Below are 27,393 nucleotides of genomic sequence, written 5' to 3'. Positions count from 1 at the left end.
TGTTCCCAATTACCCTGCACACCGGTGGGATGTTCCATATAAGTGTTTGATGAACATTCCTCAACTTTATCAGTATTTATTGCCACCTTTCCCAACTTCTTTGTCACGTCTTGCTGGCATCAAATTCTAAAGTTAATGATTATTTGCAAAAAAAAAAAGTTTATCAGTTTGAACATCAATTACCGTATGTCCATGAATAGCCGCCGGGCATGTGATACGCGCCTGCTTTGAAATACTGCCGGGTAATACTCGCTCCCAAAATTAATAAGCGCATGCTTACTTTAACCGCCGGGTCATATTCATGACATCATGATGACCCTTCCCCTGCCGTCATTATCAAAATGGCGGCGCTTTTTTTTTTTTTGCTTTTACTGCGGGCAAACCAGGGGTCTTGTTCCACAGCCATACAGATCACACTAACGGTTGTGATATAAAACAACTTCAACACTCCTACCAATTTGCGCCACACTCCGCGAACCCACATTAAACGATGACAAACACACTTCTGGAGAACATCAGCCCTGCAACACACCACAAACGCAACACAACACCTACCCAGAATGCAATGCATTCAGGACTCTTGGCTACACCATACACCCACTGGCACCAAACCCCGCCCCCCCTCTCCATGCGTTGGTTGAGGTGGGCGGGGTTGGGGGCAAGTGTATAATATAGCCAAGAGTCACGGATGCACGGCATTATGGGTAATCCCTATGCTGCGTTTATAATGTGCCACAGAGCCAATGCTCTCTAGAAATGTGCTTGGTGTGGGTTCACAGAGTGTGGCGCGTATTAGTAAGAGTTTTAAAGTTGTTTATATCACAAACATCAGTGTAAAAGGTCTGGCTGTTGACCAAGTATGCATTGCAATCTCGTGAAAGAAGCAACGAAATGCATGCGTCCAGCCGGCACGCAGACAGCATGGTGTAAAAGTGGGCGCAATGACATGCTGTAGAGCAGTGGTCCCCAATCCCCGGGCCGCGGACGCAGAATAATTTTTCATTACCTTTTTTTTTTTATCACACTCAATTTTTTACTGCATTAGTAAGCGCAGGGGTGAGAAGAGGCTTTAAAATGATTAGCGCCTGCTTACTTTTACCGCGTGCTTTGAATAAGCGCAGGAGTGAGAAGAGGTTTTAAATTAATTAGCGCCCCGGCGGCTATTCAAGGAAATACGGTATGTCGTCTTTGTAGCATATTCAACTGAATATGAGTTGAAAATGATTTGCAAATCATTGTATTCTGTTTATATTTACATCTAACACAATTTACCAACTCATATGGAAATGGGGTTTGTATATATCTATATATATATATATATATATATATATATAGATGTATACATACATGCATATATATATATATATATATATATGTATATACACATACATACATACATACATACATATATATAGACATACATACATACATATATATATATATATATATACATACATATATATATATATACACACACACATATATATATATATATATATATATATATATATACACACACACATATATATATATATATATATATATATATATATATATATATATATATATATATAAATATATATATATATATATATATATAAACACACTGCATTAGAGTATTCAAGTAATAGGACATCAATTGCAAATTGATTGAGTAGTGAGGATCAGAGGAGTTGACAGAGAGAAAAAAAGGTCACCTGTCCAGGCTGGAGAAAGGGAACAGACACTTCTCTCCAACGATCTCCAGATCCCACAGCCAGGTTTCCCCACATGAATTTCAGCTAGAGGAAGTAAACATCGGAGCGTTACAATACAAGTTTGAATGAAGCAATCACTAAACAATGATAATGAGTATAGTAGTAATAATAAAGAGTTACTTAGCCTCCTCACCTATGGGGGTTCTTTAATCCGAATATTTTTTACACTGATTTTTTTTTTTTACACTAAATATTTTTATTATGGGGCAGCACGGTGATAGAGGGGCTTGTGCGTCTGCCTCACAATACGAACGTCCTGAGTAGTCCTGGGTTCAATCCCGGGCTCGGGATCTTTCTGAGTGGAGTGTGCATGTCCTCCCCGTGACTGTGGGTTCCCTCCGGGTTTTTACTCTGCATATTTTCCCACTGAATATTTTTACTCTGAATATTTTTACACTGTTTGTTTTTTACACTGAATTTCTTTAAACTGATTTTCTTTTAACTGATTTTTTTTACACATAATTTTTTTTTAAATCTAATTTTTTGCCACTGAATTTTTTTGCGCTAAATTTTTTTTACACTGGATAGTTTTACACTGAATATTTTCACTCAGAATATTTTCACAATGAATAGTTTTACACTGGATATTCTTTACACTAAATATTTTTTACAAATAATATTTTTACACTGGATATTTTTACTCTGAATATTTTTAATGTGAATATTTTTACACTGAATTTGTTTACACATGGTAGTTTTACACTGGATATTTTTACTCTGAATATTTTTACTCTGAATATCTTTACACTGGATATCTTTACAGTGGATATTTTTACACCAAATTTTTTGGGGGTACGGCGTGGCGCGGTTGGGAGAGCAGCCGTGCCAGCAACTTGAAGGTTCCTGGTTCAATCCCCACCTTCTACCAACCTCGTCACGTCCGTTGTGTCCTTGAGCAAGACATTTCACCTTTGATCCTGATGGGTTCTGCATGGCAGCTCCCACCATCAGTGTGTGAATGTGTGTGTGAATGGGTAAATGTGGAAATAGTGTCAAAGCGCTTTGAGTACCTTGAAGTTAGAAAAGCGCTAGACAAGTATAACCCATACACTGAATATTTTTACACTGAATTTGTTTACACTGGATATTTTTACTCTGAAAATTTTTACACTGAAGATTTTTTACTCTGCATATTTTTATTCTGAATTTTTTCACATTGAATTTTTTTCACTTAATATATTTAGACTGAATTTTTTTATTCTGAATATTTTTACAATTAATATTTTTACTCTGAGTTTTTTCAAAGTGAATATTTTTACACTGAAATTTTTTACACTTAATATTTTTACACTGAATTTGTTTCCACTGGATATTTTTACTCTGATTTGTTTTACAGTAAATATTTTTTACAGTGAATATTTTTACTATGAATATTTTCACACTGACTGAATATTTCTACACTGAAGATTTTTCTCAGAATTTTTGGGCGTTGAATTTTTTCCACTGAAGATTTTTTCATCATATATTTTTAGACTGAATTATATACTCTGAATATTTTTACTCTGAATTTTTTGTACAATGAATATTTTCACAAAGAATATTTTTACACTGGATATTTTTACAGTTATTTTTTTTACACCAAATATTTTTACAATGAATTTGTTAACAGTGAATATTTTTTACACTTAATATTTGAATGTGAGTGTGAATGTTGTCTGTCTATCTGTGTTGGCCCTGCGATGAGGTGGCGACTTGTCCAGGGTGTACACCGCCTTACCCCCGATTGTAACTGAGATAGGCGCCAGCGCCCCCCGCAACTCCAAAAGGGAATAAGCTGTAGAAAATGGATGGATGGATGGATGGATTTTGACTCTGAATATCTTTACACTGGATATCTTTACAGTGGATATTTTCACATCAAAATTTTTTGGGGGGACAGCGTGGCGCGGTTGGGGGAGTGGCCGTGCCAGCAACCTGAAGGTTCCTGGTTCAATCCCCACCTTCTACCAACCTTGTCACGTCCGTTGTGTCCTTCAGCAAGACATTTCACCTTTGCTCCTGATGGGTTGTGCATGGCAGCTCTCACCATCAGTGTGTGAATGTGTGTGTGAATGGGTAAATGTGGAAATAGTGTCAAAGCGATTTGAGTACCTTGAAGGTAGAAAAGCGCTAGACAAGTATAACCCATACACTGAATATTTTTACACTGAATTTGTTTACACTGGATATTTTTACTCTGAATATTTTAAAACTGAATATTTTATACTCAGCACATTTTTACTCTGAATATTTTTACTTTGAATTTTTTTACATAGAATTTTTTTCACTGAATATATTTAGACTGATTTTTTTTTTATTCTGAATATTTTTACACAGCATAATTTGACACTTTTTTTTTAAACTGAATTGTTTCACACTATATATTTTTACACTGAATATTTTTAAACTGAATATTTTTACACAGAATTTTTTTTACACCTAATATTTCTATACTGCATATTTTTACACATTTTTTTACACTGAATATTTCTATTATTCATATTTTTACTCTGAGTTTTTTTACAAGTGAATATTTTTACACTTAATATTTTTACACAGAATTTGTTTCCACTGGATATTTTTACTCTCTGGGTATCTTTACACTGGATATTTTTACACTGATTTGTTTTAACAGTAAATATTTTTACAGTGAACATTTTTACCAAGAATATTTTCACACTGACTGAATATTTTTACACTGATGATTTTTCTCAGAATTTTTTTGCATTGAATTTTTTTCACTGAATATTTTTTCACCAAATACTTTTAGACTGAATTTTTTACTCTGAATATTTTTACACTGAATTTTTTTGTACAATGAATATTTTTACACTGAATATTTTTACAGTTATTTTTTATTACACCAAATATTTTTACACTGAATTTGTTTACACTGAATATTTTTACACTTAATATTTTTACTCTGAGTATCTTTACACTGGATATCTTTACACTGGATATCTTTACACTTTTTTTTTTTAGACTGAATATTATTACACTGATTTCGTTCACACCAAATTCTTTTTACCCTGAATATTTTTACACTGAATTTTTTTACATATAATTTTTTCACTGAATATATTTAGACTGATTTTTTTTTAAATTCTGAATATTTTTACACTGCTTAATTTTACACTATTTTTTTTTAAACTGAATTGTTTCACACTGAATATTTTTACACTGAATATTTTTATACTGAATATTTTTACACAGAATTTTTTTTACACCTAATATTTCTACACTGCATATCTGAACCCAAGTGGTGCTTTTTTATTGGACTTTTGTGCTCGTCACAGATTTTCCATAACAAACACAATGCGCACTTGGCACCAGGACACCCTTGGCCGCAGTTCCATGATTGACTTTGTTGTTGTGTCATCGGATTTGCGGCTTCATGTTTTGGACACTCAGGTAAAGAGAGGGGCAGAGCTTTCTACCGATCACCACCTGGTGGTGAGCTGGCTCCGATGGTGGGGGAGGATGCCAGACAAACCTGGCAGGCCCAAACGCATTGTGAGGGTCTGCTGGGAACGCCTAGCAGAGTCTCCTGTCAGAGAGAGTTTCAATTCCCACCTCCGGAAGAACTTTGAAGATGTCACGAGGGAGGGCCTGGACATTGAGCCCGAGTGGACCATGTTCCGTGCCTCTATTGTCAAGGCGGCTGATTGGAGCTGTGGCAGCAAGGTGGTTGGTGCCTGTCCTGGCGGTAATCCTAAATCCCGGTGAGGGATGCCGTCAAGTTGAAGAAAGAGTCCTATCGGGTCCTTTTCGCTCATCGCGGCTTCAGCGGTCGTGCAGGCAAAAACTCGGACATGGGAGGAGTTTGGGGAAGCCATGTTTTACACTGATTATTTTTACACTAAATCATTTTATACTGAATTTGTTTACACTTGGTATTTTTACACTGGATAATTTTACTCTCAATATCTTTACACTGGATATCTTTACAGTGGATATTTTTAAACTGGATATTTTCACAACTATTTTTTTTTACACTGAATATTTTTTACACTGAATTTGTTTACACTGGATATTTTTCCTCTGAATATTTTTACACTGAATAAGTTTTACTCTACATATTTTTACTCTAATATTTTTACATTTATTTTTTTTCACTGAATATTTTTAGACTGTAATTTTTTTACACTGGAAATCTTTAATCTGAATATTTTTTACACTGATTTGTTTTTACAGTGAATATTTTTACTATGAATATTTTCAAACTGACTGAATATGTTTACACTGAATATTTTTTACACTGAATATTTTTAGACTGATTTTTTTTACTCCGAATATTTTTACACTGCATATCTTTATGCTGAATATTTTTACTCTGAATATTTTTAAATAAAATTTTTTAGACCGAAAATTTTTACACTGAATTTTTTAGACTGAATATTTTAAACTGTATATTTTAACACTGAATATTTTTACTCTGAATATTTTTACACTGCATATTTTAAAACTGAATATTTTTACACAGATTTTTTTATTCTGAATATTTTTACATCTAATTTTTTTGCACTGAATTATTTTGCAGTGAATTATTTTACACTGGATATCTTTATACTGAATATTTTCACTCTAAACCTTTTAATACTGAACATTTCTTGAATTGAATACGTTTTACACCGAATTTGTTTACACTGGATATTTTTACTCCAATTATTTTTACTCCGAATATTTTTATTCTGATTTTTTTTTTATAGTGAATATTTTTAAACTGAATGTATTTTCAATGATATTGTCAGCGTACTGTAAATGAAATCAGTTCACCAAATTCAAAGCCAAACAATTCAGTTCCATTAATGTAAGACAGAAAGTTAGAGACCTGATGCAGGATTGTGTCACAACTGCTGTCCAAGTTTAGTTTTTCGTGGCCCCTCAGCAGATTGTCAAAATAAAATAATAGTTAATGAATAGGAATATCAGGTATAATTTGTCAGTCATAATTAGCATAAAATCAAGTCACGTCAGTGACATTTATTGTGATGGATAACGACAAAAATTTTATTTTCAGCTTCATCACGTCATGATTTACATGTTTAAAGCAGCACTAAGTCACTTTTCAAGAACTTCTGGGAGCACACATGGACTCACAACTAGGTGAATGATGCCTGAGTCATGGCCTGAGGGGTCTGTCTCGCAGGGCCGAAATTCCAAAACAACCAAAGAAACAAAAAGTTTTGTCTGAGGAGAACAGGACAGTCAGGATCAACATTGTCCTGGCTTTGACTCGCTGGTGTGAGCTTATGATGATCAGATCTAGGTATCACTGACATCAGGTGAACATCAGATCTAGGTGTCACTGACATCGGGTGAACATCAGATCTAGATGTCACTGACTGTAAGTAAACATCACATCGAGGTGTTACTGACATCAGGTGAACATCAGATCTAGGTGTCACTAACATCAGGTGAACATCAGATCTAGGTGTCACTGACAACAGGTGAACATCAGATGTAGATGTCACTGACTGTAAGTAAACATCACATCGAGGTGTCACTGACATCAGGTGAACATCAGATCTAGGTGTCAATGACAGGTGAACATCAGATTTAGGTGTCACAAACTAAGTGAACATCAGAGCTAGGTGTCACTGACATCAGGTGAACGTCAGATCTAAGTGTCACTGACTGTAGGTGAACATCAGAGCTAGGTGTTAATGACATCAGGTGAACATCAGATCTAGGTGTCACTGACATCAGGTAAACATCAGATCTATGTGTCAATGACGACAGGTGAACATCAGATCTAGGTGTCACTGACATCAGGTGATCATCCGATCTAGGTGTTAATGACGGCAGGTGAACATCAGATCTTGGTGTCAATGATGGCAGGTGAACATCAGCTCTAGCTGTCACTGACATCAGGTGAACATCCGATCTAGGTGTCACTGATTTTAAATGAACATCCGATCTAGGTGTCACTGACATCAGGTGAACATCCGATCTAGGTGTCAATGACGGCAGGTGAACATTAGATCTAGGTGTCACTGACTGTAGGAGAACATCATATCGAGGTGTCAATGATGGCAGGTGAACATCAGATCTAGGTGTCACTGATGGAGGGGCAACATCAGATTTAGGTGTCCCTGATATCAAGTAAACATCAGATCTAGGTATCACTGACATCAGGTGAACATCAGATCTAGGTGTCACTGACATCAGGTGAACATCAGATCCAGGTGTCACTGACATCAGGTGAACATCAGATCTAGGTTTCACTGACATCAGGTGAACATCAGCTCTGGGTGTCACAGATACTGACCTTGGTGTCAGCGCTCCAGCTCATAGTTCCAGTGTTCCTCATCTTCCAGTACTTGATGAACTTGGTCCCAGGACGCAGGCGGGTGCCATCAGGAAGGTTCTCATCCAGAAATGTGGCTGTCATGGCAGGAACCATCAGAGGACATGGACGCTTTGGTCTCCTGGAGAAAAAATGCAAGGATTGTTCAGGGTGCACTTTCACTTTCAGTCTGTACTGCAGGGCTGGACCATTATGGAAAAATTGATCATCACCATAATTCTTATGGATATTGTATTCACGATTATTCAGTCACTTGAAAACATGAGTATTTATTCTAACACCACCACTTGAAATATAGTTTAAAAGAACGCATATAACTTATTAACCAATCAAACTTGATGTTACATCCATGATGTCGTTCAAAGTACACAACAGTGTTGCGTATGTATGATTGTTTGTACATTGATGTTACATTCATGATGTCGTACACAACAACACAAGAGATGAGATGTGTGGTGTGTATGTGTTTGTACATTGATGTTACATCCATGATGCTGTTTACAACAACACAACGGTGTTGTGTGTACGGTTGTTTGTATATTGATGTTACATCCATGATGTGGTTCACAACAACAGAAGAGTGTTGTGTATGATTGCAGAAAAAAGCAGATAAAGACTAACTCGGGGCTGTTGTGCTGTGTGGCGCGAGGCTGAAGGAGGACAGGCGAAGAAGTGGCATCATGGTGGGAGGAGCTCCACTGTAGGCCACGCCTCTCCATCCGTAACTGTTTACGGATCTCCTTGACCTCGGCCTTCAACAAACGTTTTTCTGCTTTGAGACGCTGCTTCTCGGCCTTACGGAAGCTGCGGTCTCCCCGCCTGTAGAACCTGGAAACCATACCGTCATAAGATAGGATGGACTTGGATTTTAACAGGGACAAGAACTACAATCATAAAGCTAAAAATGAGCAGTAAATAAAATATATTGCACACAAATGACTGCAAGATGTGTACAAAAAAATAAAAGCAGTGAAGTTGTCACATTGTGTAAATGGTAAATAAAAACAGACTACAATGATTTGCAAATCCTTTTCAACTTATATTCAATTGAATGGACTGCAAAGACAAGATTTTTAATGTTCACACTGAGAAACTTTATTTTTAGAATTTAATAGCAGCAACGCATGTCAAAAAAGTTGTCACAGGGGCATTTTTACCACTCTGTAACATGGCCTTTCCATTTAACGACACTATTGGGAACTGAGGAGACACATTTTTGAAGTGGAATTATTTCCAATTCTTGCTTGATGTACAGCTTAAGTTGTTCAACACTCTCCCTTCTGATATTTTAGGCTTCATATTGCACCACACATTTTCAATGGGAGACAGGTCTGGACTACAGATAGGCCAGTCTAGTAACCTTTTACTACAAAGCCACACTGATGTAACACGTGGCTTGGCATTGTCTTGCTGAAATAAGCAGGAGCGTCCATGATAACGATGGCAACATATGTTGCTTCAAATGCTGTATGTACCTTTCAGTGTTAATGGTGCCTTCAAAGACGTGTAAGTTACCCATGCCTTGGGCTCTAATACACCCTCATACCATCACAGATACTGCCTTTTACACTTTGACCTGAGAACAGTCCGGATGGTTCTTTTCCTCTTTGGTTCACATTTTCCAAAATCAATTTGAAATGTAGGCTCGTCAGACTACAGAGCACTTTTCCACTTTGCATCAGTCCATCTTAGATGAGCTCGGGCCCAGCAAAGCCAGCTGCGTTTCTTGATGTTGTTGAAAAGGGCTTTGACTTTGCATAGTAGAGTTTTAACTTGCCCTTGCAGATGTAGCGACCAACTGTAGTTTTCTGAAGTGTTCCTGAGCCCATGTGGTGATACCCTTTACACACTGATGTGGCTTTTTGATGCAGTACCGCCTGAGGGATCCAAGGTGAGTAAAATCCTGCTTACATGCAGTGATTTCTCCAGATTCTCTGAACCTTTTGATGAAATCACGGAGCGAAGATAGTGAAATCCCTAAAGTGGTGACCCTCGCCCCATCCTTGTTTGTGAATGGAGGCTGCTTTTATACCCAATCATGGCATCCACCTGTTCCCAATTAGCCTGTTCACCTGGGGGATGTTCCAAATAAGTCTTTGATGAGCATTCCTCAACTTTCTCACTCTTTTTTGCCACTCGTGCCAGCTTTTTTGAAACATGTTGCAGGCGTCAAATTCCAAATGAGCTAATATTTGCAAAAAAACAACAAAGTTTCTCAGAGTGAAAATGAATTATCTTGTCTTTGCAGTCTATTCATTAGGATATAAGTTGAAAAGGATTATTGCAGCTGAGATAGGCTCCAGCACCGCTCACGACCCCAAAAGGGACAAGCTGTAGTAAATGGATGGATGTATTCTCTTTTCATATACCATTTACACATCGTGACAACTTCATTGGTTTTGGCTTTTGTAGATGACGACAGGTATGGACAGTATTGTAGACGAAAACATTTGTCCCGAGTTAGCATGCAGCATGTAATGTGTCTTGAACATGGTCACAACTTGTTTATAACGTCTGTAGTTTGACTGGGATGTTCACTTCTCCTTCATTTAACTCAAACCATATCAGTGCTCCAATAACATCAACACTAGCTCAAATGTGTTGTCGTCTCATCCAACTGAACGCAGGTTTAGTTGTCAGTGAGGCACAAAGATTGTCTGTTTGATGTGAGAGGTTATTTTTGTTGGCCAAACTGTTGCACTGAACCACAAGGTGTTGTTGGAGAAGAAAGTTTGCACCTTCATTAGCCAAACTGCTTTGTGTTTTATATTGATATCAAAAAGTAAACGTTTTTTTTTTTAATTACTTGTGTTTTTTATTTTAATTTCACAGTGATTACTTTAAAAAACATGTACGTGCCCAAGCATTTTGTTCCTGTTTTTTGATGTATAGTCCTATTTCTGCTCAAACTCTTAATGGATGTGTCCCAATACAGCATGTACAAGTACATACAGTAGTAAATGTATGTACATTACTTAAAACATAACTGTCTTTAAGAAAATGTTAAAAAGAAGAGATAAAGGCATCATGTAATGATACAAAGTTTATATAATTGATAATATTTGTCTTTAGACATTACAAATGACATGATGGGGTCATGTTCACTAACACGGTTTTACCTAACAATGAGTAATCTTGATAAAAAATCATTTTCATTATTATTTTGGCCATAATTGTGAAGCCCTATGTGTGAGACTTTATCTCATAAATGAACACTCTTTGTATCTATATGGACAACAAGTGCAGTTACCTCTTATGTCCATAAGGTGCCATCTTGCACAATTTTCACATGTATTTTTATCTATTCATGTTGTTATTTGTTTCAACCATATTATATATGCACATTCAATGGTCTACTTGAGGTGCATGCATTTTGAAGTTGTTATTATTTTAAATAAAACTTCAGCTTAATGTAAAACATCTTAGTAGAAGTAGTTTTTGAACATTTTGAACACATTTAAATACAATTTAAAATACTGCAAAAAGATAAATGATAAATACGGTCACAATAACCGTGATAAAAAGTGTTCATATTTTGACATCCACAACTGTGTATCAATAAACAATCAAACAAAAACACAGATCGCAGGGATCAAGTCAAACCCAACTTGTTTTACTTGTTTACTAAAACAAATATTTGTACCACTACTTAGAAGTGCATGAGTCATGTTGTGAGTCATGTTATGAGTCTTGTTGTGAGTCATGTTGTGACTCATGTAGTGAGTCATGTAGTGAGTCATGCAGTGAATCAAGTTGTTAGTCATGTTGTGAGTCATGCCGTGAGTCATGCTGTGAGTCATGTAGTGAATCATGTAGTGAGTCATGTTGTGAGTCATGCCTTGAGTCATGCCTTGAGTCATGTTGTGAGTCATGCTGTGAGTTATGTTGTGAGTCATGCCGTGAGTCACGGTGTGAGTCATATTGTGAGTCACGTTGTGAGTCATGCCGAGAGTCATGTACTGAGTCATGTCGTGAGTCATGTTGTGAGTCATGCCGTGAGACATCTTGTGAGTCATGTTGTGAGTCATTCTGTGAGTCATGTTGTGAGTCATAAAGTGAGTGATGTTGTGAGTCATGCCGTGAGTCATGCTGTGAGTCATGTTGTGAGTCATGCTGTGAGTCATGCCGTGAGTCATGTTGTGATGAGTCATGCCATGCAGGACCAGTTGGAATCCTACCTGTTGTGGTCGGGGGCAGGTGATCCATGTTCGGGGATGGAGAGGGGAGTTCTGGCCCTCACCAAATTGTGACTGGGGTCATGAGAGAAACTGCAAGGCTCACACAGAGTACAAGATGTACACACACTGTTGGCAGAAATAGACAGAGTACACACTATTACAAGGTAATGGTGGGTAAAGGTGCCCCCTAGACCACCATTTCTACCTGCAGTTGTCCCGGCAGGGCCAGAAACATCTAAACGAAACCACACACCCAGAAACATGTAAACGACACCACACACCCAGAAATATCCAAATGACATCACACACCCAGAAACATCTAAAAGGACACCACACACCCAGAAACATGTAAAGGACACCACACACCCAGAAATATCCAAATGACACCACACACCCAAAAACATCTAAAGGACACCACACACCCAGAACTATCCAAATGACACCACACACCCAGAAACATCTAAAGGAAACCACACACCCAGAAACATGTAAAGGACACCAGACACCCAGAACTATCCAAATGACACCACACACCCAAAAACATCTAAAAGACACCGAACACCCAGAAACATGTAAAGGACACCACACACCCAGAACTATCCAAATGACACCACACACCCAGAAACATCTAAAGGAATTCACACACCCAGAAACATGTAAAGGACACCACACACCCGGAAATATCCAAATGACACCACACACCAAGAAAAATGTAAAAGGACACCACACACCCAGAAACATGTAAAAGGACACCACACACCCAGAAACATCTGAAGGACACCACACACCCAGAAACATGTCTAAGGACACCACACCCCCAGAAACATGTCAAAGGAAACCACACCCCTAGAAACATGTCAAAGGACACCACAGACCCAGAAAAAATTCAAAGGACACCACACACCCAGAAACATGTCAAAAGACACCACAAAGCCAGAAATATCTAAAGGACACCACCTTTCCCCAAACTTATGTGCACCAATGTTATCAGTGTTGTTGCACCAACACTGATCCTTCAGACACAAACTAGTAAACATTTATTTTGAAAGGTTGCTGTACATCTCATAAAAACATAGAAGCAGCATAATTAAGAAGTATAGTCCAATTATTACAGTGACAATGAATTAATTACAATAGTCTATTATTAACATGTATAGTCTAATTATTATTATTATTATCAGCGAAATCTGGCTCAAACCAGACACATTTTTCCCGCTGAACGAGGCATCTCCTTCTAACTATACGAATGCGCATATTGCCCGTCCCCTAAGTAATAAATATAAATAATTTGAGGGACTTACTATGACGTCTGTCGCACCACTGCCCCTCTACCTGGCATTCATCTACTGCCCCCGTGGGCCCTATTCAGACTTTTTTAGTGAATTCTCAGAGAGTTTGTCGCTGATCTAGTGACGCACGCTGACAATATAATTATAATAGTGGACTTTTATATCCATATGAATACCCCATCACGCACTCAATGCGTGGTGCTCCAGACTAATTAATAGCTGTAGTCTTACACAAATAATAAATGAACCCACGCATCGCAACGGTAATACGATAGATCTAGTGCTTATCCGGGGTGTCACCACCTCCAAAGTTATGATACTCCCGTATACTAAAGTAATGTTCGATCATTATCTTATCAAATGTGAAGTTCTGAATCATTGTCAACAGGCTAATAATAACCACGGCTTTAGCAGCCGCAACATTAATGCTGTCACAACTATGACTCTTGCTGGCCTACTGCCTTCGGTAATGGCGTCATTCCCAAATGATGTGGGCTCCATCGATAACCTCATTTACAACTTTAATGATGCCCTGCGCGACACCATTGATAGTATAGTACCGCTAAAGCTAAAAAAGGCCCCTAAAAGATGTACCCCATCGTTTAGAGAAGAAACTAGAGCTCTTAATTTATAATGTAGAAAGCTGGAAGGCAAATGGCGTGTGACTAAACTTGAGGTTTCCCATCCAGCATGGAGTGATAGTTTAATAACATATAAACGCATGCTTACCTTAGCTAAAGCGAACTACAGATCGGTAGGTCGTGAGTTCAAACCCCGGCCGAGTCATACCAAAGACTATAGAAATGGGACCCATTACCTGCATTTACAATCAAGGGTTGGAATTGGGGGTTAAATCACCAAAAATGATTCCCGGGCGCGGCCACCGCTGCTGCCTATTGCTCCCCTCACCTATCAGGGGTTGATTAAGGGTGATGGGTGAAATGCAGAGAATAATTTCACCACACCTAGAGTGTGTGACTAACATGAGTACAACTCCAATATCATCCGCATCAACAAAAACGATCCTAAATATTTGTTCAGTACAGTAGCATCGCTAATCCAACAAGGGACTCTTCCCAGTAGCTCCACCCACTCTGCAAATTACTTTATGCATTTCTTTGCAGAGTGGGTGGAGCTACTTTATGAATTTCTTTAATAAGAACATTGAACTCATTAGAAATTAAATTAAAGCTACAACTGGGTTCTATTAACACAGATACGAATGTATATACGACAGATATTGCCTTCCAAAATAGTCTCTCTCTTTTTGATTAAATAACATTAGAGGAACTCCTGCGGCATGTAAATGGAATAAAACAAACAACATTTTTACTTGACCCACTTCCTGGGAAACTTATCAAGGAACTGTTCGTAATATTAGGACCATCAGTGCTAAATATTGTAGACTTATCACTTTCCTGTGGCACTGTTCACCTGGCATTCAAAAAAGTGGTTATTCATCCTCTACTCAAAAGACCTAACCTCGATCCTGACCTCATGGTAAACTACCGGCCAATGTCCCACCTTCCCTTTATTAAATGGGTTGTACTTGTATAGCGCTTTTCTACCTTTAAAGGTACTCAAAGCGCTTTGACACTACTTCCACATTCACCCATTCACACACATATTCACAAACTGATGGAGGGAGCTGCCGTGCAAGACGCTAACCAGCACCCATCAGGAGCAAGGGTAAAGTGTCTTGCTCAGGACACAACGGACGTGACAAGGTTGGTACTAGGTGGGGATTGAACCAGGGACCCTCGGGTTGCGCACGGCCACTCTCCAAATATTACAAAAATCCTTGAAAATTTTGTTGCACAGCAGCTAAATTAACACTTTGCGTCTAACAATCTTTGTGAACAATTTCAGTCCAGTTTCAGGGCAAATCACTCTATGGAGACAGCCCTCGCAAAACTACTAATAATCTATTGCTAACGATTGATGCTGATGTGTCATCCATGTTTCTGCTTCTTGATCTGAGTGCTGCTTTTGATACCGTCGATCATAATATTTTATTAGAGTGCATAAAAATACGAATTGGTATGTCAGACTTAGCCTTGTCTTGGTTTATCAGTAGGGATATTTCCTTAGCTAGAAGACCCTTGCTGAGGTCCTGGTTCTCCTGCATGCCTGTATGGCACTTCCAGTGGTGCCCAGCCGAGCCAGCACACTGGGATAGAAGACTGGTTCTCGGCTGACTGCGCGAAAGAAACCCTCAGAGGTTCAACGGGCTGAATGGAAACTCCAGCAAGCTCTGTGGAGCGCTACGGGCTGGATGTGTTACGCTATAATGTGTCCAGGCCATCCACTGCACCTGGATCTATCACCAGCTGTCTCGATTCAGTCTTGCCACTGGATGCAGGTGGACTCGGGCGAGAGAGTGAGGTTGGCGCTGCGCAACCCACCCTCACTTAAATCCAATGCACTGCAGAAGTCATAACTTCACACACACAACCCCCGCAATCTCCCCCGTCCCCACCCAAGTCCTGCGGCATCGGGCATGTGGCGAAGTGGCAGGTGTGGACTTCACTGGAAGCCATAGTCACAAACTCACACGCAGGCGGCTCTTGGGCCATAGGGTCGCTGTCCAATGACTGAGACAGCACTGGACCTCGGCAGCCCCCCGAGCGACAAGGCAGCCCTCTTTAGGTATGCACTGCCTACCTCCTGGCACGAGGAACGGGCCAGAAAAGGTGCCCCAAGAATTGCCTGCCTCACCTCTTCCTCGCCAAATAGCTGAAACTGGCAAGAATCCCATTACCAGCGGTAAGAAACAGGGAAACAGAAAAAAGATGACACTGATCACCCTTGGCACGTTGAATGTGCACACACTTCTTGATAGGGCTGGTGACCTATCAAGACCTGAGAGAAAAACTGCCCTGATCGCCAGAGAGCTGGACCGGTAAGGCATCCAGATGGCTGCTCTCAGCGAAGCACGTCTAGCTGGAGAGGGACAGTTGACAGAAACTGGTGCGGGCTATATATTCTTCTGGATAGGCCGCACGGAAGCAGAGTGGCGTGAGCCAGGAGTTGGCGTTGCCATTAAATTGAAATTGGTCAGTAAGCTGGCTGCACTTCCCAAAGGCGTCAATGACCACCTGATGACGCTGCGCCTGCTTTTTCCAGGAAAACACTTTGTCATTCTCATCAGTGCCTATTCCCCGATGACGAACCCAGACGATGTGAAGGAGAGGTTCTATGAAGACCTGAACGCTACCACCGCAGAAGTGCCCAGGGCAGACAAGCTCATCATCCTGGGTGACTTCAATGCCAAGGTTGGCACTGATCACAAGTCATGGGAATGAGTCCTTAGCAAAAATGGCATGGGCAGCTTTAACAGCATGAGCACCCTTCTGCTGGAGAACTTGATCACCAACTCAGTTTTCAGCCTCCCAAAGCGAAACAGGACCTCATAGATGCATCTTTGCTTAAGACACTGGCACCAACTGAACTATGTCATCGTGAGGCAAAGGGTCAGACAAGATGTCAGGATTACAAAGGCTGTGTGCGGTGCAGAGTGTTGGACAGACCATAGGCTCCTTGTGTCCAAGCTGAACAGCATCACAGGACTTCATCATAGGCCCTCTCCATCCGAGAGGAGGATGTACGCCGGGAGTTCTTAAAGCTGAACACACGGGCCGGATGGTGTCTCCCCGTCCACCTTGAGACACTGCGCGGATCAGCTAGCTCCTGTCTCCACTGACATTTTTAACACATCTCTGGAGCTATGCCGTGTGTTATCCTGTTGCAAGACCTCCACCATCGTCCCTGTCCCCAAGAAAGCACGGATCACAGGACTTAATAACTAGAGGCCGGTGGCGCTGACGTCTGTGGTCATGAGGTCCTTTGAGCGCTTGGTCCTGCCCCACCTCAAGGACATCACCGCCCCCCTCCTGGATTCACTGCAATTCGTCTACAGAGTCAACAGGTTTATTGATGATGCAGTGAACCTGGCCCTCCACTTCATCCTGGAACATCTGGACTCCCCAGGAGCCTCCACCAGGATCCTAATTGTGGACTTCACCTCTGCCTTCAAACCATCCTCTCTGGACTGCTACGAGACCTATTCTGCACCATGTCCACCTATACAAACACAAGGGTAACAGGCAGGACTGCAACAATCACAGCAGCATTGCTATGCTGTCTGTAGCAGGAAATATCCTGGCCAAAATTCTGCTGAACCACCTGACGGAACATCTCCAACACGAAGACTTCCTACCGGAGAGCCAATGTGGATTCAGGCGGGGTCGTGGTACAGTCGACATGATGTTTGCCACTCGCCAGCTCCAAGAGAAGTGCCGAGAACATACTCCACCTTTGTAGATCTGACGAAGGCCTTCTACACTGTCAGCCGAGAGAGCCTCTGGAAGATCATGGCCATGTTTGGCTGCACTAACATCTTCGTCAACATGGTCCGTGAATTCCATGATGGAATGCAGGCACGAGTCCAGGACAACGGCGCATCATCTAAGCCTTTCAATGTGGAAAACAGAGTCATATAAGGCTGTGTTCTGACACCCACTCTGTTCAGCATGTTGTTCTCAGCCATGGTGACAGATGCTTTCCGGTCTGGGAACATGGGGATAGACCTGCCCTACCGCACTGATGGCAAGCTGTTCAATCTGCAAAGACTCCAAGCAATAACAAAAGTACAGACCACAAAGGTTTGCAACTTCCTCTTTGCGGATGACTGTGCCCTGAATGCTTCCAACGAGCTGGAAATGCAACTGAGCATGAACAACTTCGCCAGAGCATGCTCACACTTTGGACTCACCAGCAGTACAAAGAAAACAGAAGGGATGCATCACTCTGCTCCTGGAGCGACGTACACTGAGCCCCGCGTCAGCGTAAATGGTGAAGACCCAAAAGCTGCTGAAAAAATTGTCTACCTGGGTAGCACCTTGTCACGCGTGGGCAACATCAACGAGGAGGTCATGCATAGGATAGCGCATGGCAGTGCTGCAGTTCTGTCTGGGAGCGCAGAGGGCTTGGCCTACGGACCAAACGTATTAACGTCTACCGTGCTGTTGTCCTACCCGCCCTGCTGTATGCCTGTGAGAACTGGACTGTATACAGCCAGCATGCCAAACAACTTAACGCCTTCCACATTAGATCCCGAAGGAGGCTGATCAATATCAGGTGGCAGGACAAGATCCCGGACACTGAGGTCCTTCACAGGCCTGAGATGGACAGCATCTATGCCATCCTCAAGCGATCCCAGCTGAGATGGGCTGGCCATGTCTGCCGCACGTCGAACAAATGCCTACTAAAAAGGCTCCTCTATGGTGAACTGCACCATGGAAAGCGCTCACGTGGCGGACAGCCTTAAGGACACTCTAAAGGCCAGTCTCAAGGGCTGTGGTCTGGCCCTGGTCATCTTCGAAAACGAAGGACAAACATACATACATACAGTACATACATACACATATATATATATATACATATATATATATATATATATATATATATATATACATACATACATACATACATACATACATACATATATATATATATATATATATATATATCTCCATTTTCTACTGCTTACTCCCTTTGGGGTCACGGGGGCTGCTGGTACCTATCTCAGCTACAATCGGGCGGAAGGCGGAAGCCAATTTAGTGTTGCCAGTCAACCTATCCCTTGGTGCAAATCTTTGGAAGTGGGAGGAAGCCGGAGTACCTGGAAGGAACCCACGCAATTATATATATATATATATATATATATATATATATACTGTATGTATATATATATACATACATACATACATACATATATATATATATATATATATATATATATATACACACATAAGTCACCAACATCAACAAAACTCACCTTTGTGATTTCGTTGACTTAATCGTTGCAAATGCATCTGCAGGTTATCCTTACATCTCTGTGCCATGTCTGTCTTAGCATCGCCGGTAAAATGTGCAGACACTCTGGCACATTCAATGGGGGTCTGGCGGCAGATTTCTTGCCAGTGGTGCAACTTGAATCCCTCCCTGTTAGTGTTGTTACACCCTCCGACAACACACCGACGAGGCATGATGTCTCCAAGGTTCCAAAAAATAGTCGAAAAAACGGAAAATAACAGAGCTGAGACCCGGTGTTTGCAATGTGTTGAAAATGAAAATGGCGGGTGTATTACCTCGGTGACGTCATGTTCTGACGTCATCGCTACAAGGTCGATAAACAGAAAGGCGTTTAATTCGCCAAAATTCACCCATTTAGAGTTCGGAAATCGGTTAAAAAAATACATGGTCTTTTTTCTGCAACATCAAGGTATATATTGACGCTTGCATAAGTTTGGTGATAATGTTCCCCTTTAATGGTGCCTTCACAGATGTGTAAGTTACCCATGCCATGGGCATTAATACACCCCCATACCATCACAGATGCTGGCTGTTGAACTTTGCGCCTATAACAATCCGAATTGTTATTTTCCTCTTTGTTCCGGAGGACACCACATCCACAGTTACTAAATATAATTTGAAATGTGGACTCGTCAGACCACAGAACAACTTTCCACTTTGCATCAGTCCATCTTAGATGAGCTCGGGCCCACCAAAGCCAGCAGCGTTCCTTGGTGTTGTTGATAAATGGGTTTTGCTTTGCATAGCAGAGTTTTAACTTGCACTTAGAGATGTAGCAACCAACTGTAGTTACTGACAGTGGTTTTATGAAGTGTTCCTGAGCCCATGTGGTGATATTCTTTACACACTGATGTCTATTTTTGATGCACTACCCCTTGAGGGATCAACGATCCGTAATATCATCGCTTACGTGCAGTGAATTCTCCAGATTTTCTGAACCTTTTGATGATTTTACGGACCATAAATGGTAAAATTCCTAAATTCCTTGCAATTACTCGTTGAGAAATGTTGTTCTAAAATTGTTCGACAATTTGCTAACAAATTGGTGACCCTCGCCCCATCCTTGATTGTGAATTACTTAGCATTTCATGGAAGCTGCTTTTATACCCAATCATGGCACCCACCTATTCCCAATTAGCCTGCACACCAGTGGGATGTTCCAAATAAGTGTTTAATGAGAATTTCTCAACGTTATCAGTATGTATTGCCACCTTTTCCAACTTCTTTGTCAAGTGTTGCTGGCATCAGATTTTAAAGTTAATGATTATTTGCAAAACTATTTTTTTTTATCAGTTTGAACATCAAATGTGTTGTCTTTGTAGCATATTCAACTGAATATGGGTTGAAAATGATTTGCAAATCATTGCATTCCGTTTATATCTAACACAATTTCCTAACTCATATGGAAACAGGGTTTGTAATATATATATATATATATATATATATATATATATATATATATACATATACACTGACTCACCTGCACTGTCTTCCTGTGCACGTAAGATACGACTTTAAGGTTTTTACTACTTACGTATGAAATACTTAAGTGTCTAGTTCCGTCCTATCTTGCTGATTGTATTGTACCATTTTATCCCAGCAAGAAATCCAAGTTCAAAGAACTTATTAGCTATTCCCACAGCCCAAAATAAGTCTGCGGTCTATAGAGTGTTTTCTATTGGGGCTCCAGTACTCTCGAATGTTCCAGCAGTAACAGATAGTGATGCTACCTCAGTAGAAACATTTAAGTCCCATCTTAACACTCCAGCAACTCCATCATCAAATTTGCGGATGACACCACCGTAGTGGGGCTCATCTCGGAGGGAGACGAGGCTGCATATCGGGATGAGGTGGAGAAGCTGTCGGATTGGTGCAAAGTCAACAACCTGGCCCTGAACACCTCCAAGACCAAGGAGCTGGTCATAGACTTCAGGAGGAAAAAAACGGACATCCTGCCCCTGATCATCAGTGGTGACTGTGTGGAGAGGGTCTCCGACTTCCGCTCCCTGGGAGTCCACCTGGCCAACGACCTATCCTGGAGCACCAACACCACGGCTACCATCAAGAAGGCACACCAGAGACTGCACTTCCTGAGAATACTCAGGAACAACCACCTCTCACAGGAACTGCTGGTGTCCTTCTACCGGTGCTCCATTGAGAGCATCCTGACCTACTGCATCTGCGTGTGGTTCAGCAGCTGCACGGCCGCAGAGAGAACGGCGCTCCAGAGAGTCATAAAGACCGCCCAGAAGTTAATCGGATGCCCCCTCCCCCCCTTGGCTGACCTGTACAGCTCCCGCTGTCTCAGGAAAGCACAGAGCATCCTGAAAGACCCATTCCACCCCGGGCACAGCCACCTGGAACTGCTACCCTCAGGCAGACGCTACAGGGTGCTAAAAGCGAGCACCAATAGACTAAAAAATAGCTTTTACCCAAGAGCCATAGTAGCACTAAACAGGCACTGAGTGTCCATTTGTCCATCATGTCCTCATGTGTAATGTTTAAATGTTTTTCTATTTTTTTGGACTACAATGTGAAATAATGTTTTATGTATGTATACATAGATACATCTGTCATCTCTATCTTTTTTTTTTTAATTTATTTTTTATTTATTTATTTACTTTTATTTATTTTTTAATTTATACTACCATATTGTATATGCACCTTAGGAGGAGCTGCTCCAATTTCGTTGTTCTTTGAACCTGTTCATTGCAATAATGACAATAAAACTCTATTCTATTCTATTCTATTCTAAAACTAATTTGTATACACTAGCCTTTAAATAGACCCCCCTTTTATACCAGTTGATCTGCCGTCTCTTTTCTGCTCTGCCCCCTCTCCTTACAGTTTAGGTGACCACAGATGATGCTCTAGCTGTTCAAAGCCGGGATCAAAGGTGGGCCACTCATCTGAGCATCAGTTGGGGACATTTCTGCGCTGCTGACATGTCTCAATCAAGATGATCTCTTGCTGGTCACACTATGAACTGGACTCTCACACTATTAACTAGATCCACTCCTGCTAGTCCCACTATGGACTGGACTCTCACACTATTAACTAGATCCACTCCTGCTGGTCCCACTATGGACTGGACTCTCACACTATTAACTAGATCCACTCCTGCTGGTACCACTACGGACTGTATTCTCACACTATTAACTAGAACCACTCCTGCTGGTACCACTACGGACTGGATTCTCACACTACTAACTAAAACCACTCCTGCTGGTACCACTGTGGACTGGACTCTCACACTATTAACTAGATCCACTCCTGCTGGTCCCACTATGGACTGGATTCTCACACTATTAACTACAAACCCCATTTCCATACATACTTGCCAACCCTCCCGGATTTTCCGGGAGACTCCCGAAATTCAGCGCCTCACCCGAAAACCTCCCGGGACAAATTTTCTCCCGAAAATCTCCCGAAATTCAGTCAGAGCTGTAGGCCACGCCCCCTCAAGCTCCATGAGAACAGACTCAGCAATGTTGTGACCCTCTTAAAAAGGACAATACTGCCATCTACTGTACATAGATGAGAATAGAATGTACTTTATTGATCCCTGGGGGATGTTAAGCACCACAGTTCGCTCACAATAAACAATGATAATAATATAATATATATAATGAATTGTAAATATAATACATAATATATAAATAATATAAATATATTCTACATATATTCTACATTTAAGTGCAGTCAAGGAACATATGCATTAGGGAGTCAGTTCTGAAGCCCACAGTAAAGAGACGTAACTTCATCACATCGCCTGGTTATGACTCCAACCCGAAATATTACACCGTCGACGAGCAAAATGAAGAAATACGCTTGCAAGTTCCAAAACGAATGGAAACAAGAATTTCAGTTTATCCAGGAGAGTTTGAAGGGGAAGGGCTATGTTGCCTGTAAATTTTGTAGAACAGACTTCTCCATTGAACACGGCGGTCGAACGGATATACTCAGTCATGAACGGTCAGTGAAGCACAAAGTGTCTGCAGCGCAGCATCCTTCACAACCCAGTATTATGGGCCACCTCGCAAAATGAAGACCCGATGGTGTATCTTATACTGAGACAAAAATGGCTATGCTGATAGCTGTAAGCAACATCCCATTCTCATTTGCGGATGTCTACAACAAATCCGTGAAGGTTATGTTCCCATATTCGGAGATCGCTAGCCAATACGCAAATGGCAGAACAAAGGTTACTCAAATAGTGAAAGGTAAGTGTTGTTTTTTTGTAACCAGCAAACACAGTACAGTTAGTAGAACAACTGTGTTTATATTACTGTGTATTTGATAGGTGCCGTCGGAAATTCAACTATTTCTTTTGTTTATATATACTATAAAATAAATATATATAGCAAGAATTATCTGAAAGTCAAGTATTTAATACATATATATATATATGTATACACATATATACATATATATATATACGTATATATATATATATATATATATATATATATATATATATATATATATATATATATATATATATATATATATACATATATATATACGAAATATATATGAAATACTCGCGTTGGTGAATTATACTACTCCCCTCTTAACCACGCCCCCCGCCCCAACCATGCCTCCAACCACGCCTCCGCCCCACCCCTGACCACATACTTGGCTATAACTGCGAGTACAAACCCCAGTTCCATATGAGTTGGGAAATGTGTTAGATGTAAATATAAACGGAATACAATGATTTGCAAATCCTTTTCAACCCATATCCAAATGAATGCACTACAAACACAAGATATTTGATGTTCAAACTCATAAACTAAATTTTTTTTTTGCAAATAATAATTAACTTAGAATTTCATGGCTGCAACACAGGCCAACATAGTTGGGAAAGGGCATGTTAACCACTGTGTTACATCACCTTTTCTTTTAAAAACACTCAATAAACGTTTGGGACAACGTTTATTATTTCCCATTCTTGCCTGGTTTTACAGCTTAAGGTGTTCAACAGTCCAGGGGCTCTGTTGTCGTATTTTAGGCTTCAAAATTTTCAATGGGGGACAGGTCTGGACTACAGGCAGGCCAGTCTAGTGCCCGCACTCTTTTACTATGAAGCCACGCTGTTGTAACACATGGTGTGGCATTGTCTTGCTGAAATAAGCAGGGTCTTCCATGATAACGATGCTTGAATGGCAGTATATGTTGTTTCAAAACCTGTATGTAACTGTCAGCATTAATGGTGTCTTTGCAGATGTATAAGTTACCCATGCCTTGGGCACTAATGCACCCCCATACCATCACAGATGCTGGCTTTTGAATTTTGCACCTATAACAATCCGGATGGTTCTTTTCCTCTATGTTCCCGAGGACACAAATGTCGAATATTTCCAAAAACTATTTGAAATGTGGACTCGTCAGACCACAGAACGTTTTTCCACTTTGCATCAGTCCATCTTAGATGATCTCGGGCCCAGAGAAGCCGGCGACGTTTCTGGATGTTGTTGATGAATGGCTTTCGCTTTGCATAGTAGAGCTTTAACTTGCACTTACAGATGTAGCGAAGAACTGAATTTAATGACAGTGGTTTTCTGAAGTGTTCCTGAGCCCATGTGGTGATATCCTTTAGAGATTGACGCCGGTTTTTGATACAGTGCCGTCTGAGGGATCGAAGGTCACGGTCATTCAATGTTGGTTTCTGGCCATGCCGCTTACGTGGAGTGATTTCTCCAGATTCTCTGAACCTTTTGATGATATTAAGGACCGTAGATGTTGAAATCCCTAAATTTCTTGCAATTGCACTTTGATAAACGTTGTTCTTAAACTGTTTGACTATTTGCTCACACAGTTGTGAACAAAGGGGTGTACCTTGCCCCATCCTTTCTTGTAAAGGACTGAGCATTTTTTGGGAAGCTGTTTTTATACCCAATCATGGCACCCACCTGTTCCCAATGCCTGCACACCTGTGGGATGTTCGAAATAAGTGTTTGATGAGCATTCCTCAACTTTATCAGTATTTATTGCCAACTTTCCCAACTTCTTTGTCACGTGTTGCTGGCATCAAATTCTAAAGTTAATGAATATTTGCACAAAAAAAAATGTTTATCAGTTTTAACATCAAATATGTTGTTTTTGTAGCATAGTCAACTGAATATGGGTTAAAAATGATTTGCAAATCATTGTTTTCCGTTTATATTTACATCTAACACAATTTCCCAACTCATATGGAAACGGGGTTTTATTAACTTGTTTTTTCGTGACTGTCACAGTGTCTGATATCATTTATCCTGAATGTATCAACTTATTTTGTCATGACTGTCAGTGACTGATATCATTTATCCTGAATGTATTGCCTAATGTCATGACTGTCACAGTGTCTGATATCATTCATCCTGAGTGTATCAAAAAATTTGTCATAACAGTCACAGTGTCTGATATCAGTTATCCTGAATGTATTGACTTATTTTATGCTCACTGTCCCAGTGTCTGATATCATTTATTCTGAATATATTGACTGATTTTGTTGAGACAGTCACAGTGTCTGATATCATTTATCCTGAATGTATCGACTTAGTTTGTTGTGACTGTCACATTGTCTGATATCATTTATCCTTAATTGTCGACTTATTTTGCCATGACTGTCACAGTGACTGATATCATTTATCCTGAATTTATCGATTTATTTTGTTATGACAGTCAGAGTCTGATATCGAGCCATCCATCCATTTTCTAACGCTTGTACATTTTGGGGTAACGGGGGGTGCTGGAGCCTATCTTAGTTGCTTTTGGCGAACAGCGGGCTACACCCTGGACAAGTCTCCACCTCATATAATTTATCCTAAATAGACCAACTTATTTTGTTGTGACTGTCAGTGTGTGATATCATTTATCCTGAATGTATCAATTTTTGTTATGACTATCAGTGTTTGATATTATTTATCGTGAATGTATCAACTTGTTTTGACAGTCAGTGTCAGATATAATTTATTCTGACTGTATCGACTAATTTTGTCATGACTGTCACAGTGGCTGATATCATTTATCCTTAATGTATCAACTTATTTTGTCATGACTGTCAGTGTCGGATATAATTTATCCTGAATAGATCGATTTATTTTGTTGTGACTGTCAGAGTGTCTGATATCATTCATCCTGAAATTATTGACATATTGTGTTGTGTCTGATATCATTTATCCTAAATGTATTGACTTATTTTGTCATGACTGTCAGTTTCTGATATCATTTATCCTGAATGCATCAACTTATTTTTTTGTGACTGTCAGTGTGATATCATTTATTCTGAATAGATTGATTGAAACTTCTATGAGTAGATTGCACAGTTCAGTACATAATCCGTACAATTGACCACTAAATGGTAACACCCAAATAAGTTTTTCAACTTGTTTAAGTCAGGGTCCACGTTAATCAATTCATGGTAGAATGTATTGACCTATTTTAGTGTGACAGTCAGTGTTTAATATCATTTATCCTGAATGTATCGACTTATTTTATTGTGAATACCAGTGTCTGATATTATATATCCTGAATGTATCCACTTATTTTGTCATGTCTGTCAGTGTTTGAAATCATTTATCCTGAAAGTATTGATTTATTTTGTCATAACTGTCACAGTGTCTGATATCATTTATCCTGAATGTATGGACTTATTTTGTCATGACAGTCACAGTGTCTGATATCATTTATCCTGAATGTTATTTTGTCTGATCTCACCTGCATTGGTAGCCTCCACCTGTGGTCTGCCCCCTGCATGAGGAGCAAGGAGGGGTGGAGGAGGACGGCGATCCAGGCAGGGTAGAAGAAGACACCTCAGGTATCACCTGGGTGGATGCTCCTCCCTCAGCTCCTCCACTCAGAGGCTTGTGGATACAACACTGTCCAGAAAACTCTCTGCAGATCTTCTCCACAGCCTCGCGCACCACCTGGTCTTTAAACTGTCGAGAAGAAGTGGGAAGAGCCATCAGAGAGAAGTGGGAGGAGCCATCAGAGAGATTCACACTACTGGTGCTTTT

At 40.2% G+C, this 27,393-nt stretch overlaps 1 protein-coding gene across 1 annotated transcript in view; it reads right to left on the bottom strand.

Moving 5' to 3' along the window:
* Positions 1–27,393, bottom strand: part of nbr1b (NBR1 autophagy cargo receptor b) — a 90,066-nt gene that overhangs the window by 38,574 nt on the left and 24,099 nt on the right. The window contains exons 7-11 of the mRNA XM_061905980.1: positions 27,095–27,315; positions 12,225–12,350; positions 8,668–8,874; positions 8,008–8,167; positions 1,698–1,781 (exon numbers count right to left, since the gene is read on the bottom strand). Coding sequence (XP_061761964.1) covers positions 1,698–1,781; positions 8,008–8,167; positions 8,668–8,874; positions 12,225–12,350; positions 27,095–27,315 — 798 coding nt within the window. The remainder of the gene's footprint in view (positions 1–1,697; positions 1,782–8,007; positions 8,168–8,667; positions 8,875–12,224; positions 12,351–27,094; positions 27,316–27,393) is intronic.

This window comes from Nerophis ophidion, linkage group LG07 (assembly GCF_033978795.1).
Source record: "Nerophis ophidion isolate RoL-2023_Sa linkage group LG07, RoL_Noph_v1.0, whole genome shotgun sequence".
Classification (NCBI taxonomy): Eukaryota; Metazoa; Chordata; class Actinopteri; order Syngnathiformes; family Syngnathidae; genus Nerophis; species Nerophis ophidion.
Note: the sequence above shows the minus strand (reverse complement) of the source record. Positions and strands in the feature narration are given on the sequence as shown.